Raw genomic sequence first — 15,961 nt, forward strand, 5'->3', positions numbered from 1 at the left:
GCGGCGCAGACAGCGGCGGGGCGGCGCCGTGCGCACGCGCGGTGCCCGCAGTCGGGGCGGGGGCGCATGCGCAGCGCGGCCGGGCAGCCGGCGATGGCGGCCGTGGCGGAGTTGGGGGGTGCGGGCCCATGAGGCGGCGCAGGCCCCGGGCACGCAGCGCAGCCGGGAAGGGGGTGGCGGCGGCGCCATGGCGGGCGTGTTCGACATCGACCTGGACCAGCCCGAGGACGCGGGCTCGGACGAGGAGCTGGAGGAGGGGGTGAGAGCGGCGGGCACGGGCCGGCGGCGCGGGGCGGGCGCTGAGGAGAGCGGCGGGGCCGGGGCCGGGGCAGGCCCGGGGCCGCCGGGGCCATCCCGAACGGGGCCGGGGAAGGAGCCGGCGGTGAGGGGAGCGCGGCCGAGGCGGGGCCGGGCCGGGGGAGGCCCGTCCTGCCCCGGGCCGCCACCGCATCGTGCTGCCCGGGGCCCCTCCCCAGGCACGGGGCGCTGTTCTCCGGCCCGGGTGTCGCAGCGCTGTGGTTTTTTTATTATTATTTTATTTTTATTTTTTTTTATTTACCGTCACGCGTTTTGGCGTCAGCGCGGAGCCGCCGAGCTGTCTCGGGCTGTGTGAAGGCGTTGCTCTGGCGCCAGAATTAAAAGCAGAGCTTTAAAGCGCTGCTTGGCGTCTCTGCAGATCAGCGGGCGTCCTCGGCGGCTTTCCCAAACGGGTCACCTTGTGGTCTGCAGCCTGCCGTTCTATAATAGTCCTATAGATTATATTAAAACTACCAGGAGCCTTACTGCAACATCTCCGTTAATGCTTTTCTAGCACTGCTGCTGTTTATCGATACTGTTTTCTATATTAGAAGTTTGTTATTGCCTGAACTGCAGCCGCATTTATTTTACGCTGTTTAAACGCTACTCGGAGTCTCTGAGATGCCTGGTATCACAGCTGGAATACCCACACTGCGTGTAAGCTGTGGAGATGTTTGACAGTTGCAGGCATGAAAAGGTCTCAAGATTGCAGGAAAAGGCACTGTTTGTCACCTCAGTAATCAATAAAGCGTCTGGCTTTAAAAACGTCAATTGCATCACGCTGCTAATGCTGCCAAGAGCAGGTTCTAAAGGGATGGCAAGGAAGTTGATTTTTTTCTCTCACATTCGAATAATTCAGTCGTAGAAGACAATTTAAAAATTTCATTAGTAATTGTGGATTTTGAAAAAGATGTCACGACTGAAATATTTCTGGCACAGGTTCTGTGAATGTGAATGCACGATGGCAACCTGATGTGGTTCTCAGGTTTAAAATAAGGGAAGATCAAAATGGACCTGAAATTGAAACAGGACTGACGTGTAGGGAATATCAGAGTAGGAAAGACAGGGAAGCGTCTCAGGAAAGCGTAAGGCAAAAAATATTTTACAAGCATCAGAAAGGCATTGCAGCCAGAGCAGCTGAGTTCATTAAACTGAACGTGAGCAAGATGTGAAGCCTGGGGTGTTTTGTCTAATCTCAGTGGTGCTGGACCACGGCACCGCCTGAAAGCTGTGAGCCTGATAGCATCCAGAACAGAGCAGTTGTAGTTTTAAGTAGGCATGGCTGTTCTAGAAAAACTGAAGAATTGTTTACGTGGAGTGGTAGCTCATAAAATGTACGGTTGTTTGCACAAATCATTATGGTAAAAAAAAGCACCTTTAATTTTTAGTTTGTAATAAATGAAACAATAAGTACAAACTGAAGGGCCGCTAGCATCCCCACTGGAATGCTGTTGCATTCTTCGGTTTTGAAACAGGAAGAAATCCTGAAAATAGTTGAGTGATATCTAAAGTATTTTTTTTTCACGTTAATGCTGAGAAGGAAAACCATAGTTGACAGCAGCAAGAGCAGTCTGTACGGGCTTTGCCAGAACCTTTGGGTAACTTGGAAAGAATTGTTCTGGGAACGTGATGGGCGTTTATTCTCTGTGTTTGTTGTCATCTAACAGTAGGGTCAAGGGCAGCTTTAGCAGGTTTTATTGTGAAACAGATGTCAATTGGCTGGATTTATCTAATAAACGATATTGAGAGGACGGGAGCTAGCAAATCTCTGACCTGGAAACAGACCTGAACTTCTGGACTCAGCGATTGTTTGTAGGCGGCACCAGGAGTTAAATTCCCCTCTAGATCACCCCCCAAGATCTACCAGCCTCTGTAAGCTTTGGTGGTTAAATGATTTGGAAAGCTTATAATTTGATTTTGTAAGCGAAAAGCCTAACCAGATATTTTAAAATACACTCCTTATCTTGCTATTTGCAGATCTCTGTGCAGCTTTTTTTTCTTCTGGTTCCTTGTATTACCCAAGTCACTCGTTATAATATTTGTATTCAGTCTGTAGATTCCAGGATGTTTCTTGCTAACTTGCAGGCGCTGTCTTGTGTGCATATTTATATATCTAAAGCCGTAAGCTGTAGTCTAAAGCTTACTAGAAGCTTGCCCATTCAATTCTATTTGTGTGCGTTCCAGCTGTCTGCTTGGTTTGCGCTTCTTTTGCCATCTAGAGCCATAATTAGAGGGAGGCATTCGCTTTCATAAGGGATCAAGTTGAAAATTCTTCAAAGAAAATCTCTCTTCAAAATTCAGCTACATTCTTTGGTCCTGGTGCTGAACTGCCTGAGCCTTCTTTGCTAGTATTCATGAGTTAATCTGTCTGAATGATAATTGGTCAGAAAAGGTGTTTAACACCAGAGTCTACCTTAATTCTTTCATCACTATTGGGATTTGATTATTATCAAGATAGAATAATAAAGCCTGCTCAGTTGATTATTTGTTTCTAGTTCATGTGAATCCCAGTTTATCAGTTCAGTCTTTACTGCAGTTCTAATTTGCATAGTACTGTAGGAGGTATTTAAAATTCCTACGGAAGAGCAACTGTAAATAATAATAAAATAATAATAATAATTCGATGCTTTAACATTTCTAGGGTTCACTTGGGGGATGAAATTGTTGCTTCTAATATATAAGTAACTGAGTGATAATTCAGTCAGGTAAAAGAGCGTTTCCCTGTGTCGTTGTATGAGATACGTCCAAGTATCTCATTGCACAGGATTTTGTAGATTTATCTTCCGCTGATAATTTATCATTCATGACGTTTGAACTTGTTTAATTATATATATACACACATATATAAGAAATGAAGTTGTATATATGTAAAGAAGTTGTAAAATACACCAGTACATCTATTTTTCACTCTGCTTCGTTTCTTATGTTGTAATTAATCTTCCTTCTACTCCTCCTGTCCCCAGGGTCAATTAAGCGAGAGCATGGACCATGGAGGAGTTGGCCAATATGACCTGTAAGTTGCTGCTAGGAAATGTTCTGTACTATTCATGCCAACTGTATATGATCTCTACTTTTGTTACATTGTTAAGTTGAATAGAAAATTCTGTCATTCCTGTTCGAGTTGTTTCTAGTTGTTTCTTAACACTAAAATCTGTGAATTGTATCTTGAAATAAAACAACAATAATAAAAAAGACTTCTGGCAAAACCTGCTGTTGTGTTTAATCCTTGTTTCTCCTAACACACCTATTGGATTTGACTAGTACTTGCACTGTGAATGTAGTGCACTGTTTGCAGAACATCGTATGTTCTGTCATTTCTGTCAGTTTTATAAAGGCTACAGTGCGTATTTGCGTAGCAGTCTGAAGCAGATGAGAGTTCAGAAGTTCTGATTTGAAGTTCATGAGACAGCTACCACTTAGCCTGACTTCATGTATAGATTTCCAGATTGTTTTCAGTGTCCCCTGTGAGAAGAACGCAGTAACAGTTAAAACAGTTCAGTTAAGGTTTCTTCAGCTGGGTCAATGTGTTGGCCTTGCCCTGTGTTTTCCAGAAATGTAGTATAATTTTGAAGCATCATTAACTTATGGTTCAGTCTTCTTTTGTGGCATGTTCCGAGTTGTGAGACTTTTTTTGTTACAGCTTTTTCTGCATGTTATTTATGTTACAGAAGTCTTACCGTGACCATTGGTACCGTTGAATGTGATTTAAAACTTAAACACACTTTATAGCCCTGTAGATCTTGTGGAAATACCTAACAGTCAGTTTGAGGCTGTGGTCCTTCAAACTTAATTCTGGTATAACACAAAGATTTATTAGGCATTAAAATGAAGGAATGGTCTTTTTTGTGCAAGTTGCAACTTACTGCTTTGCGCACACCGTAATACAATTTCTGATGCTAAGAACTCTCCAGATCTCCAAAGCAGCCATTCAGTTATGTCAGTTATACTAAGTTTTGCAGTAAGTAATTTGCTTGATTACTATCTCTTGATTATTTTCAAGTATCGGGTAGTCTTATATTCTTGTTTCGGTTTTATCCAGTGGCATGGAACATTGCGAAAAATTTGAGATTTCAGAAACTAGTGTAAACAGAGGTCCAGAAAAGATCCGACCCGAGTGCTTTGAGTTACTACGCGTACTTGGCAAAGGTGGCTATGGAAAGGTAAGGAACTCTTTTCTACAAAAGTAAATCCGTTATACTGAAGTCAGACAAAGTACTCGCCTGCTGCCTTTGGTGAGGTCTAGTCTTACAGCCCTGTATTCTGAAAAGCTCACCCGCCCTGAAGGTAACCTCAGGGCTGCCAAGGTTGGTTGGGACCAAGGTCAGTGGCAGGGCCTCACCAGCTGGGGGCAGTACAAAATATTCCCAAGTATTTTGGGTTCAAATACTTAGCTATTCTCCATCAGGAAGCTTTGCAATTTGCAGATGACCTTGTATCTGTTTTCCAGAACTTTGTTTTTAACTTTTGACAGCTAATGCAGTTCAAAATAATAATAAGTGATTACTTCTGTATTGGTGTTGTGTAGGTATTTCAAGTACGAAAAGTAACTGGAGCAAATACTGGGAAGATTTTTGCCATGAAAGTTCTTAAAAAGGTAATGTGAATGTTTAGCTGTTACAGTTATATAATTATTTAATATACCTGAAATCAGTCTTTATGATATGTACAGTTGCTACAGAGGAATAGCTGAAATTATAATTAATCTAACTAAATTCTTTAACCCGTGAAGTTCTTAGTGGAGAATTTAAATATTTCAAGAGATCCCTTCCAATCTAAAGTATTCTATGACTTTGGAATAAATAATTAAACTTTGGCAAGAAACCTGTCATGTTATGTTGATATGGGGAAATTTTTATTCTGTTGCTGGCTCATATATAGTGTTGTGATTTTGTAAAATCAGAATGAAACTAATATAAAAGCCTGAATTGTTTAGTGTGTTCTTGTACTTACACGCTTGTTCTTGTACTTGCTTGCTTTTTGTAGGCAATGATTGTAAGGAATGCAAAAGATACAGCTCATACAAAAGCAGAGCGGAACATACTGGAGGAAGTGAAACATCCCTTCATTGTAGACTTAATTTATGCCTTTCAGACTGGTGGAAAACTCTACCTCATCCTTGAGTATCTCAGTGGTCAGTATATTATATTCTGTTACTTATTCTTGGTATCTTAGGTCATCGAGAACTTGGATTTCTAATTATAAATAAAAGGGCAACTAACTGTTGGCATCGTGTCTTAAAAATGTACAGTAGGCTAGCTTTAAGAATACCCAGAATTTGTTGCCATTTTATGTGAAACAGCTCTTTGTAGAGCAGTATAGATTAACTTTTTAATAGTTTTCCTGGAAAACAGTTTTTTTCATTGACTAAAATGATAGAATGCACTTTAATAGAGTATAATACTTCTAACTTTTCTCATGGCAGGAGGAGAACTATTTATGCAGTTAGAGAGAGAAGGGATATTTATGGAAGACACAGCTTGGTAAGTGAAACTATTTTGGTAAACTAGTAGGTTTTTTTTTGAGTGCTTAAATTGTTCGTTCTAACTTGGGAGAACTGTAACTACTCATTCATTTCATCGTCTAGAGAAAACAGCAATTAACTGGGCTTTGGGAAGATACATGTGTAGCAGTTTGTGCTGGCAGAACTACAGTCTTACTGCCAGAGAGGGTCCGCTGCTGGTTGCCGAGTGTGGCTGCATTCCACAGGGCTGTGGTAAAGGATGCTGGGGAAAAGACTGAAAGACTTGCTCTGAATCCACTTGTGTTTTTGATCCATGTGCAATTTTACCAGCCAATTACTGACAAATTACTACTGAGTCTGTGTTCTCCTAATGATCAGATATGTGAAGTGATAAAGGTAATTATTTTAATGACAAAGGTAATTATTCTAATGAATGAGAATTAGCCTTTTGAGTAGCAGTATTTTACATATAAACAAGCTGAAGTTACCTCTTTTTGATTAGGTTTCATGCAACTAAATATGGTTGTATCTTCCCACAGCACATGGCTGATAATGTCTTAGAAAAGCTTTGAAGTGCGTATGAGGCTGTAGTACTGCTCCACACATAGCACTCAGGGTGCTGCCGGTTGCATTTTTAGCTTCAGGTTTTTTCTTCAGCTTTGACATCTAGATGTGGTAATACAGAGTGAAGCATGTTTTAACCAGTAACTGGTAAATTCAGCTTCCTTCAAATAGATAATGAGGTAGCTACCGAGCAGATAAACCTAATACTAATGGTGTAATTTTGTAATTCAAGTGGAGTGTCTGTGCCCTTTGGCAAACAAACCTCAAAGGCATCATTGTTTCTCTAGCTTATTCTCTTAGACACTTCTAATGATACTTTCAAGGAATCATTGCTGTGTACATAGTAGCTTTAGTGCTTAAGATGCTTCCCATGATTGAATGTGTCTAATTGTGTGGCATGTGTTCTCTTCCAGCTTTTACTTGGCAGAAATCTCAATGGCACTGGGGCACTTGCATCAAAAAGGAATCATCTATCGTGACCTGAAGCCAGAAAATATCATGCTTAATCATCAAGGTAGAAATATAATAGTTATGCTGTCAGTCTTCGGAAAGTGATTCTTTAAAGGTCACAACACTTAATTCTTACAAGAATTTCTTTGTAACAATGGTGTGTTCGTTATCACTCCTGGTATAACTGTGTAACTGCCAAAGCTAATTGCTTGCTCTTGAACATAGCTTCCTCAGATTTAATGGAGAGAATCCAGCAAGCTCCAAGTTCTATGTATATAGACACAGGCACTTTTTAAACGGTTGACTTGCTACTTCTGCATCTCTGAAATTTATTTGAGCATAATTCTACTGGGTCATTGTAAACTGCTCAAAGATCTGTGTCTCCACTGCACCATCTCTGATACTTCAGTAACAGGGATAACTGAAGACTTTAGCTAGGAAGGGCCAAGTTAGGTAGGATGCCAAATAATCTGCAGATGATATGACTGATGGAGCTGTTGACACTTTAGCAGCAATTCCTGAATGCACAGTTACTTTGACTGTGTGACATTGATTTAGCCTGTCAATCTGTACCATCCAGGATTTTCATGTTATACTAAACAACTTATCCTTTATTTTTATGGGTGATTACCTCGTTCTGTTTTAGAACTGTATTGCTTCCTCAGACAATTGAGGTAGTTCAGAGTTATACATACTGATGTTAACAATATTTTTAACATAACTTAAATGTCAGAATAGTAGCATTTATGTTCTTAAATACTATTTATTTGATTTCAGGTCATGTAAAATTGACTGACTTCGGATTATGTAAAGAATCTATTCACGACGGAACAGTCACACACACATTCTGTGGAACAATTGAATACATGTGAGCTGCCTGATGAAACGTAAAAGTATTACTCTGGGCTGGGGGTAGTGGTTAAATTTTGCCGTTTTTAACTGATGGTTCACATATTCAGTCACTTACGGAAACTCTACTTGAAAACGAGCAGTCGGAATTAGTATTAAGCTTGTTAAAATACTTTCATATTTTCAATTTTTCTTATTATAGGGCCCCTGAAATCTTGATGAGGAGTGGGCATAATCGTGCTGTGGACTGGTGGAGTTTGGGGGCATTAATGTATGACATGCTGACTGGAGCAGTAGGTGCACAGTTATAATTGCATGTATTTTATAGCTTTTGAAGTTACGCGTATTCTAATTCAATTGCATGTATAAATATGTATATAACTGTAGAGACTGTAAGTAAGAAATACAACTAAAATATGACTATACTTATTTTGACTACAGTCATGAGCTGCTCTCATCCAATTAGTTGGAAGTCCCATTTACAGTAATTTTATCCGCTTTATAAATTACTGAAATGAGTTCTGTGTGCACAAATAAGAGACCTAAACAAGTCGTATTTTTCCTTCCATTACAATGGTGCTTTCTAGCCTCCTTTCACTGGGGAGAACAGAAAGAAAACAATTGACAAGATTCTCAAGTGTAAACTCAACTTGCCTCCCTACCTCACACAAGAAGCCAGAGATCTGCTTAAAAAGGTACAATTTTAACGAATGTCAGTACTACACGAGTATGTAGAAAATAGGAATATAATGACACCGCTATGGCTATTCGGTCCATGCTTGTTTTGACTACTACTAAGTCAGTCTTGGTTTTGTGTGGCACAGAAAGTGATTTTCCTTGAAAATGCGATTGTTTTCTGATGAATGCAGATTTTCTGATTGTTCCATAATCATTCTGCATGGTATTCATTCATGATGATTTCTGTCAGGACTAATCTAATCATAATGGCATAACTAACTTGGGATGTTATTTCTCATTAAGCTGCTAAAAAGAAATGCTGCCTCACGTCTAGGAGCTGGTCCTGGAGATGCTGGAGAAGTTCAGGTAACTTTTGCGAACTCAAGAATTCTTAAAATACCTCACTGAAACCATACAGTAGCTTAGTGGGTACATTAGGGGAGGAGAGTTCTTCTGTCTTTAAGTGTAACGAGCAAAAAGGCAGCTCTGCATGACAAGTGATTGAAACATGAACACTTTGAAGTTTAACAAAAGAGCAGTTGTCTGCCTGTTCGATAATTTTAGATTTGGAAAATAACTTTCCTTCTTTAGCTCTGTCTTCCAATAGATCTTTTTTACTAGTTTCACAATGCTGAATTTGACAGTCAACCATGTAAGTGATGTTACTCTAGCAATCTGATAAAAAACCCACCAGCCCTTTTATTTAGTACAACTCTCGGGGGAAAAGTGTAACTAATAGGCATTAAATGTTGCACAGTGAAATTTTCAGCAGAAGCCTAGTTCCTATTTCTTCCAGCTTGACTTTCTGTGGTGAGATTAACCTACTCTAGAGTCATTTCACAGTTCTGATAAGTTGTCATTAATAAAGTGTTTCATCATTATTTGCAGATATCTAACATTTAAAAAGGTGAAAAACGTTGAGGTGTTTTGCATGTCAACTGTCTTTTTCTAATGCTTTCAAGGAAAACATGATAGGGACCTGTGTTGTCTGACTGGGATGTATGGTACCGATTTTCAGGTCTTCCAGCTAATCTGACGTAATGCTGCAGAATATATTACGCTGGGCCTGTCTGTGATTTTGGAAAGACACCACAGAGAGGGTCTGAAAAGAACATGCTTATTAATTCTTGGTCTTGTTTTAATTTGCTTTAACAGCAACATTTAACAAAAACAGTTGTATCTTATTTCTGGAACATCTTACCCTAAGATAAAATCTAGATCTTAACTTTTTAAATCTTAAATTTCTGCAATTTTTACTCAGAAGCTGGTGCATGACTGTGCTATTGCTAACTCTTCTAGGCTCACCCGTTCTTCAGACACATTAACTGGGATGAGCTGTTGGCACGAAAGGTGGAACCTCCTTTTAAACCCTTATTGGTATGTACTCAGAGTACTGAGAGATATTCCTCCTATACCTTTAGGAAAGGTCTTAAACAATGCAGTATCTGAAACTCAGAAACATTCACTCTTACAAACCAGAATACCATTGCTTTCTGTTAACTTTAAATACTTAAATGCATCACCTGAAGTTACTGGTTCTCAGATTGACCCTTTTCAAATTAAAGGGAGAAACTACTCAAACTACTCTAAGTGCAGATTTTTTTTTTCCTGAGATGCTATGTTTAAGAAACAAAACCATCCCTTCATGCTTTTCTGTCTTATTCTACAGTCATGGTATTCAGCTGTCACTGGAATATAATCTTGCTTATGTGAGAAGGTGGCAACATCAGCTAAGAGCTAATTTATCCATCTGTTCAGGCTCCTGAAGGAAGAAAGTTCTACTTCAGTTTTAATTCCTCCTGCTTCTAAACTGTAGATTAATCAGTCTTGGAAGTGCAGTTATTTCTGAATTTCTGCTTCTAAACATTATATAGTAAATCAGTACTTGAAACTAAGATGATAGTTGCTAGGCAGAAGTAAATGAAGTCACGTAATTAAGCATTTTGGATGTTTGCTTATTAATATTTATACTGCGTCTAGTACATTTAGGCAGTAATTAAAGTTCACCTCAAACCAAAGATGTCATGAATAAGCCTGTATTATCCTAATTTTGTATTTTGATTACATGACGTGTCTTTTTTTTTTTTTTTTTTCCCTCTGGGTCCCATTAGCCACAGCAGCAAGGGCGTAGGTACCCCTGATAGTTCCTGACTCTACTAAAAGTCTCACTTTGAACTGACTTATGCATCACTAATGTTGGGCATACTCCAGTGTGGGGACTCCAGGCCTTTTGTCCTCTCCTTTTCTGAATGAAAGCCAGACTGCTATTTCCAAACCAAGTATCTGAAGATAGCTTTTTTGTCTGTTATTAGGAAATTTTATGAAAGTTGTTCTTACTAACCAGGCGTTTTTTAAAATTACCCTTCCATGGTTGCATGAAGGCCTCCACAAATCACATACTTATTTGCCTTTTCAGTAACACTTGAGGAGTGAGAGAGGGATCTTGGAATGATGTCTGATTAAATTAAAGAATATTCTTCATAGCCACTTATTTCACAGTTGTTCGTCCCTTACAGTATAAACACTTCTCTATCTGCAAAAATGGGATGAAATTATCTGGAGAGAGACTTCCAGAAACTAATAGTTGCAACTGTTCTATACTGGTTGTGACCAGAGTTAAACTTGCAAGAAACTGGCATTGTATTTCTAAAAGTTTTTGTTTGTAATTTGACATTTTTTAAAGGCATCTTTTTAATTTGTGTTCCTTTTTGATCCATAATTTTTGCCCCTCCCCCTTGCCTTTATTTCTCAGTGTCAGTGCCCATAGTGACCTCCCACTGGCAGCGACAGGATTCCGACACCACTCCAGGTTTTTACTACAGCAGAGCTCTGCCAAAAAACTATGGAATGAACTCCATCCAGAGGCTACACTGATCACCGCTAAGCCATTTGGTTGATATCTGTAATATAAACCCTTAATCATTTTGTTTTTGCAAAGCAATCTGAAGAGGATGTGAGCCAGTTTGATTCAAAGTTTACACGTCAGACACCTGTTGATAGCCCAGATGACTCTACTCTCAGTGAAAGTGCCAACCAGGTCTTTCTGGTAAGTGAGCCAGAAAGGCGTTTGGTGACTGCGGAGAGTTATGTAGTGTAACTTGGAAGCAGTAGGGCATTTCAGGTAATTTAATTCTGTAGAATTTTACCACCTGATACTTGAAGCAAACTATCATAATTTTAAATATATATACTGCAACAAGTTTGCAACGCTTGCTTTATATACTTTAGTTTGATTGTTTCAGACTGTTTAAAGTAATGGATACGTTAAAAATCACAGCCAACAAACATTGCTTACTTTCTGAAATGTCAGTGTTCTAATTCGAAATTGCATTAAGAGTTGTGGGGATGGGATTGTTTTTATAGACATGGGGTCAGTCCATTCTGTACATCAAAATTAGTTAATTTGGGCATGCCTCTGCGAATCTGAGTAGAAATATCGGGTGAGCAGGCATCCGAGTAAGGAATTCCCTAAAGTCCTGCTGTTTGCTTCAGGAAGTGAGTAGAAGTTCATGTGTCTACAGTTACTGCCCTTTTTATAATTGTCATTTAATGATGGTAATAACTGCACAAGTGATCGGAAATGTAAATCTTGCCTGCATGTTACAAAGCACTCATTCCTGTTTTGCAGGGTTTTACATACGTGGCTCCATCTGTACTTGAAAGTGTAAAAGAGAAATTTTCTTTTGAACCAAAAATTCGATCACCTCGCAGATTTATAGGTAGCCCTAGGACACCAGTCAGGTATCTCTTTTTTCTTTCTTTCCTTTTTTTTTTTTTTGGTAATACAATTTTTGGCAAGTAGTTAAAAATACGGCCTATCTTCTAAGTAACCCCATCTTCTATTACAGTGATACTTTACAAACCATATTATTAGAGATAAATTTATGGTGTTTGGCAGCACAGGAAGTACTAATTTGCCAGCTATGCAAAACTGGTACAGCCTCACAGTCTGGTGACTTTGGTACGCTGTTCCTGTAAAACTTTCAGAACATGCCAAGTGCTTATGTGCTGCTCAAGGATCATTTTAGCATAGAAAATTCTGCAATTGTCTAGACATTTATCCCAATTATTCAAATGAAAGAATTTTACTTTACAAGAGGCCACAGTAGATGGTAGACTTGAAAACTCTCAAACTTCTGGAAGTGGAAAGAAGAATTAAATACTTCTCAACAGACATTTCAGTTCGGCTTCTTGCAGAATGAAGGACGTACCTTTGTGCTGTGTATATCTTCACCTCTGATTTTTATATTTCTTGTTTTAAAGCCCTGTAAAGTTTTCCCCTGGGGAATTTTGGGGAAGAGGTGCTTCTGCCAGCGCATCAAATACTCAGACACCTGTGGAATATCCAATGGAGACAAGTGGAATAGAACAAATGGATGTGACAGTCTGTGGAGAGGCCTCAGCACCACTTCCAATCCGGCAACCAAACTCTGGGCCATATAAAAAACAAGCTTTTCCCATGATTTCCAAACGACCAGAGCACTTGCGCATGAATCTATGACAACACAATTTTTTAAGCCTTTGAAGGTGGAAAACAAAGAATGGACATAAGCCCCGTGAAGTTGAAATATGAGGGCTTGTATGGTTTACTTTTAAAAAGTGACAGTATCAAAGAGTCAGTCCTTGCACAGAGCGACTTGGAAAGCAAAGAAAAATGGATTTTTTTTTTCTGTCAATCAATGGTGCATAAAAAACTTTAGAAAATGGTATTGCAGAACTCTAGGCACATCATCTAACTGATTCGCAGTGACATCTTCTCACCTTATCAAGGATTTTTCAGCTTGGTAGCTTGAAACTGACAGTATTAAGGGTCAGGATGTTGCTTCAGAATCACTGGTCTAGTTGTGAATGTGTCAAGGAGGGTTAGCCCTTTCACTAGGCAAAGTATGAAATGCCTATATGCTTGCGTCTGAGGAATAATTAGCATGCAAGCTTGGTTAAGCTGTTTCCTGCAATGGGGTGGAATCAAAGATGAGAGATAAAATTAATTGGTATTTCACATTCAAAACCGAATGAGTTTTTTTATATATATAAGAAAAAATATATATTTTTCAAATAGATTTTTTTGATTCAGCTCATTATGGAAAGTATCCCAAAATTAAACTGCAAAATAATTGGTTGCTGCGAAGAAAGCAAAGGCTCTAGTTCTGATTCTCCTCATGAAACAAAAAAATCAATAAGCAAATTACTCAATTACCAGCTTGGCAATGCGGGGTGGGAAAGAACTGTTTCACTTGCTTACCCAGCTGAAATACCTGTTCCTGCAAAGACAAATGGATCTAATCAAATCACAGTGCTGCTATGTTCTAGGCTTAACTGGAAGCCATGGGCTCAAATACACGTCCTGCTTATTTCATCCTTGTCCTCAGCAGACATTTCACTGGGAAACATCACTTTTGTATATGCCAGTCACTTAGATGGAGACAGCTGGATATACTGAGATTCTTACCCATATAAAAGGTCAGGAAAAAGTGCATCGGAACACAAGGTCAGTTGATGTGGATATATTACCACAGCAAACATACGCAAGTTCTACACCGTATAAGCAAATAAACCTTTTTGTAACCAATGGGTAAGAACTCAAGGAAAATTTTTTTAAAATAAAATTTTGCTTATGGGAGTTCCCTGTCATTATACATTTCTAAATTTACTAATTTTTTTTTTCTATGCTGGGGCAATAAATTCGTTGATTGTATGAGGGAAAAAAAAAATGTTATATGGCCTTTCAGTGAATGTCTTCCACAGTGGGTCAGAACTTTAGCAACTTAATTTAGGAAACATGTTCTAAGGACACTATTTATGTTTTTGAAATTGTCATAATCTGTACAAATGACTTACAGGTACAAAGAATAAAATAAAGGTAACTTTACCTTACTTAATACTTCCTGCCTTAAAGAAAGCATTTCCATGAACATAGCTGGTGAAAGGGTTAATATCTGCAGAGCTTTACACTAGTTAGAGCGTGTATGGTGTGTGCGTGTGTATATGATCATGCAACTGCATACAAATCCTGTCATTTTTTGCCTGCCACATGTTGCATTATCTTTAGTCAAACTGTGCAAAGTCTACTTCTAGTGTTTCACAACAGTAGGGATTTTTTATAGATTCTGCTTATTCTGTGTATACTGAATCTTTTTGAGCCATAGGATCCAAGCCATAGAACTCTACACGTGCTGAATCCAATCAGAGTGCTATTTTCTAAAACTTGCAAGCCAGAAGGATTCAGTGATATATCTTGGTGATACTAATGAAGAACCAACAAAAATATACTTATGATTGAGCAAAAAATAGTACTTTTTTCTTCCTGATAAGCCTTTTGTTGGATAATTTCTTCTTTTTTTTTTTTAGCTTTATAAGGAAAATCAAGTTACCTTATAGTGACATAAATTGTACGGGAAGGTTACCATTTTTGGTAATATGGCCACCGGTGACATGTTGTGAAACCGAAATCAAAGTGCTCACGTGTGTATTATACATATTTGCAAAGAGGCAACACTGCAAGTGATGAGCAATGCCTGCTCTGTGCCACTTGTTAACATAGGTTTCGTAACATGTTTACTGACTTTAAAGTGTTTTTTTTTTGTTGTTGTTTTTTTTTTTTTTTTGAGGCAAATCTCTCTTGGTCCTAGCTACAGCTAACAGTTGCTTTTTGGTTGGCTGGATATATCTGTCCACTAGAGTTGGTTTAGTATGGCTGGCAAGAATGGCAAGAGTTGTTTGTCTGAATTCACTGCTTAATTACAGATACAGTTTTATCATTTTTAAAAGTAAATTTCATGTACTGTCAATGTTTCATCCCATAGGTTATAAGTTTAATTCCCTACCATAACTGTGAAACTTTTGGAGTGTGACTCAGACAGCAAGCACACACTATGCAATATGGTTTATCCTGTATTTATTTGTAAAAATATCAGACATAGATCCTCTATATATATATAGTAGTATCAAAATTACTAGTCATGACCTAAGGGGAGTGGAGTTCTAGCTCCTGTCTGGCTATTTCAGATAAGTGCAGAATGCATTGAATATTGGAGAGCTTAACAAGTGCTTTCTTTTGTTCATTTAAAAATGTCTTAAATTTTTCATTAGAGTATAGAATCTTATTTTTTTTATTTTGTATGAGCTGCGCTTTTTTAATTATAATCACTGAAAAAATCACTATAATTTGATTTTATAGGATTTTTGTAGCATTACAAAAATATAGTAAAACTGAGGTTAATACCTGTTTTGGCTAACCATATAAAAGTATTAAATCTTAAACTTGAACAAAAGTCATATTTTTTTTTACTAGATGTTAAACAGGGGAGTATTTTGTTCTGCAGGTCATTATCACAAAAGGTTTATAGGTCAGCTGTGTTACCAGCAGTTTTCCTTTTCCCATTTAATGCAGAAGCTATTCTGGTATAAGATACTCAGAATTTCATCATTTTTTCTCTGTGGGAGTGATACATACATTTGATGCCATTTGTGTACTAAATTGTAATTTTGGGAATGCTGGAATAATTCCTACCAAGACTGTCTTAATTGTGCCATCTGACATTTGAATGTCATCCTGGTATTAGCTCATAATAAAAGATAAAAATAAATGAGTCAATTGTTCCTTTGAATATCCCTTTTTTTTTCTCACTATCCAAAAGCTGAACTGCTGGAGAACATTTAATA

At 38.5% G+C, this 15,961-nt stretch overlaps 1 protein-coding gene across 1 annotated transcript; it reads left to right on the forward strand.

Moving 5' to 3' along the window:
* The first annotated feature begins 59 nt into the window (after positions 1-59).
* RPS6KB1 (ribosomal protein S6 kinase B1) lies at positions 60-15,873 on the forward strand. The gene is made up of 15 exons (XM_035343144.1): positions 60-259; positions 3,261-3,310; positions 4,337-4,457; positions 4,823-4,891; positions 5,281-5,428; positions 5,720-5,777; positions 6,736-6,836; positions 7,550-7,640; positions 7,824-7,914; positions 8,209-8,316; positions 8,603-8,665; positions 9,599-9,676; positions 11,238-11,345; positions 11,928-12,040; positions 12,563-15,873. The coding sequence occupies exons 1-15, from the start codon at positions 188-190 to the stop codon at positions 12,798-12,800; spliced, it is 1,509 nt and encodes a 502-aa protein (XP_035199035.1). The 5' UTR covers positions 60-187; the 3' UTR covers positions 12,801-15,873.
* The last annotated feature ends 88 nt before the right edge of the window (positions 15,874-15,961 follow it).

Source organism: Oxyura jamaicensis, chromosome 19 (assembly GCF_011077185.1).
Source record: "Oxyura jamaicensis isolate SHBP4307 breed ruddy duck chromosome 19, BPBGC_Ojam_1.0, whole genome shotgun sequence".
NCBI classification, from domain to species: Eukaryota; Metazoa; Chordata; class Aves; order Anseriformes; family Anatidae; genus Oxyura; species Oxyura jamaicensis.

What these genes read in the sequence shown, in the direction of transcription:
- RPS6KB1 (XM_035343144.1), top strand. Translation starts at nt 188, where the DNA reads ATGGCGGGCGTGTTCGACATCGACCTGGACCAGCCCGAGGACGCGGGC. An exon ending in CATCCTTGAGTATCTCAGTG is followed by an intron (nt 5,429 to 5,719) that starts GTCAGTATATTA and finishes TTCTCATGGCAG; the next exon opens with GAGGAGAACTATTTATGCAG. An exon ending in GTGCCAACCAGGTCTTTCTG is followed by an intron (nt 11,346 to 11,927) that starts GTAAGTGAGCCA and finishes CCTGTTTTGCAG; the next exon opens with GGTTTTACATACGTGGCTCC.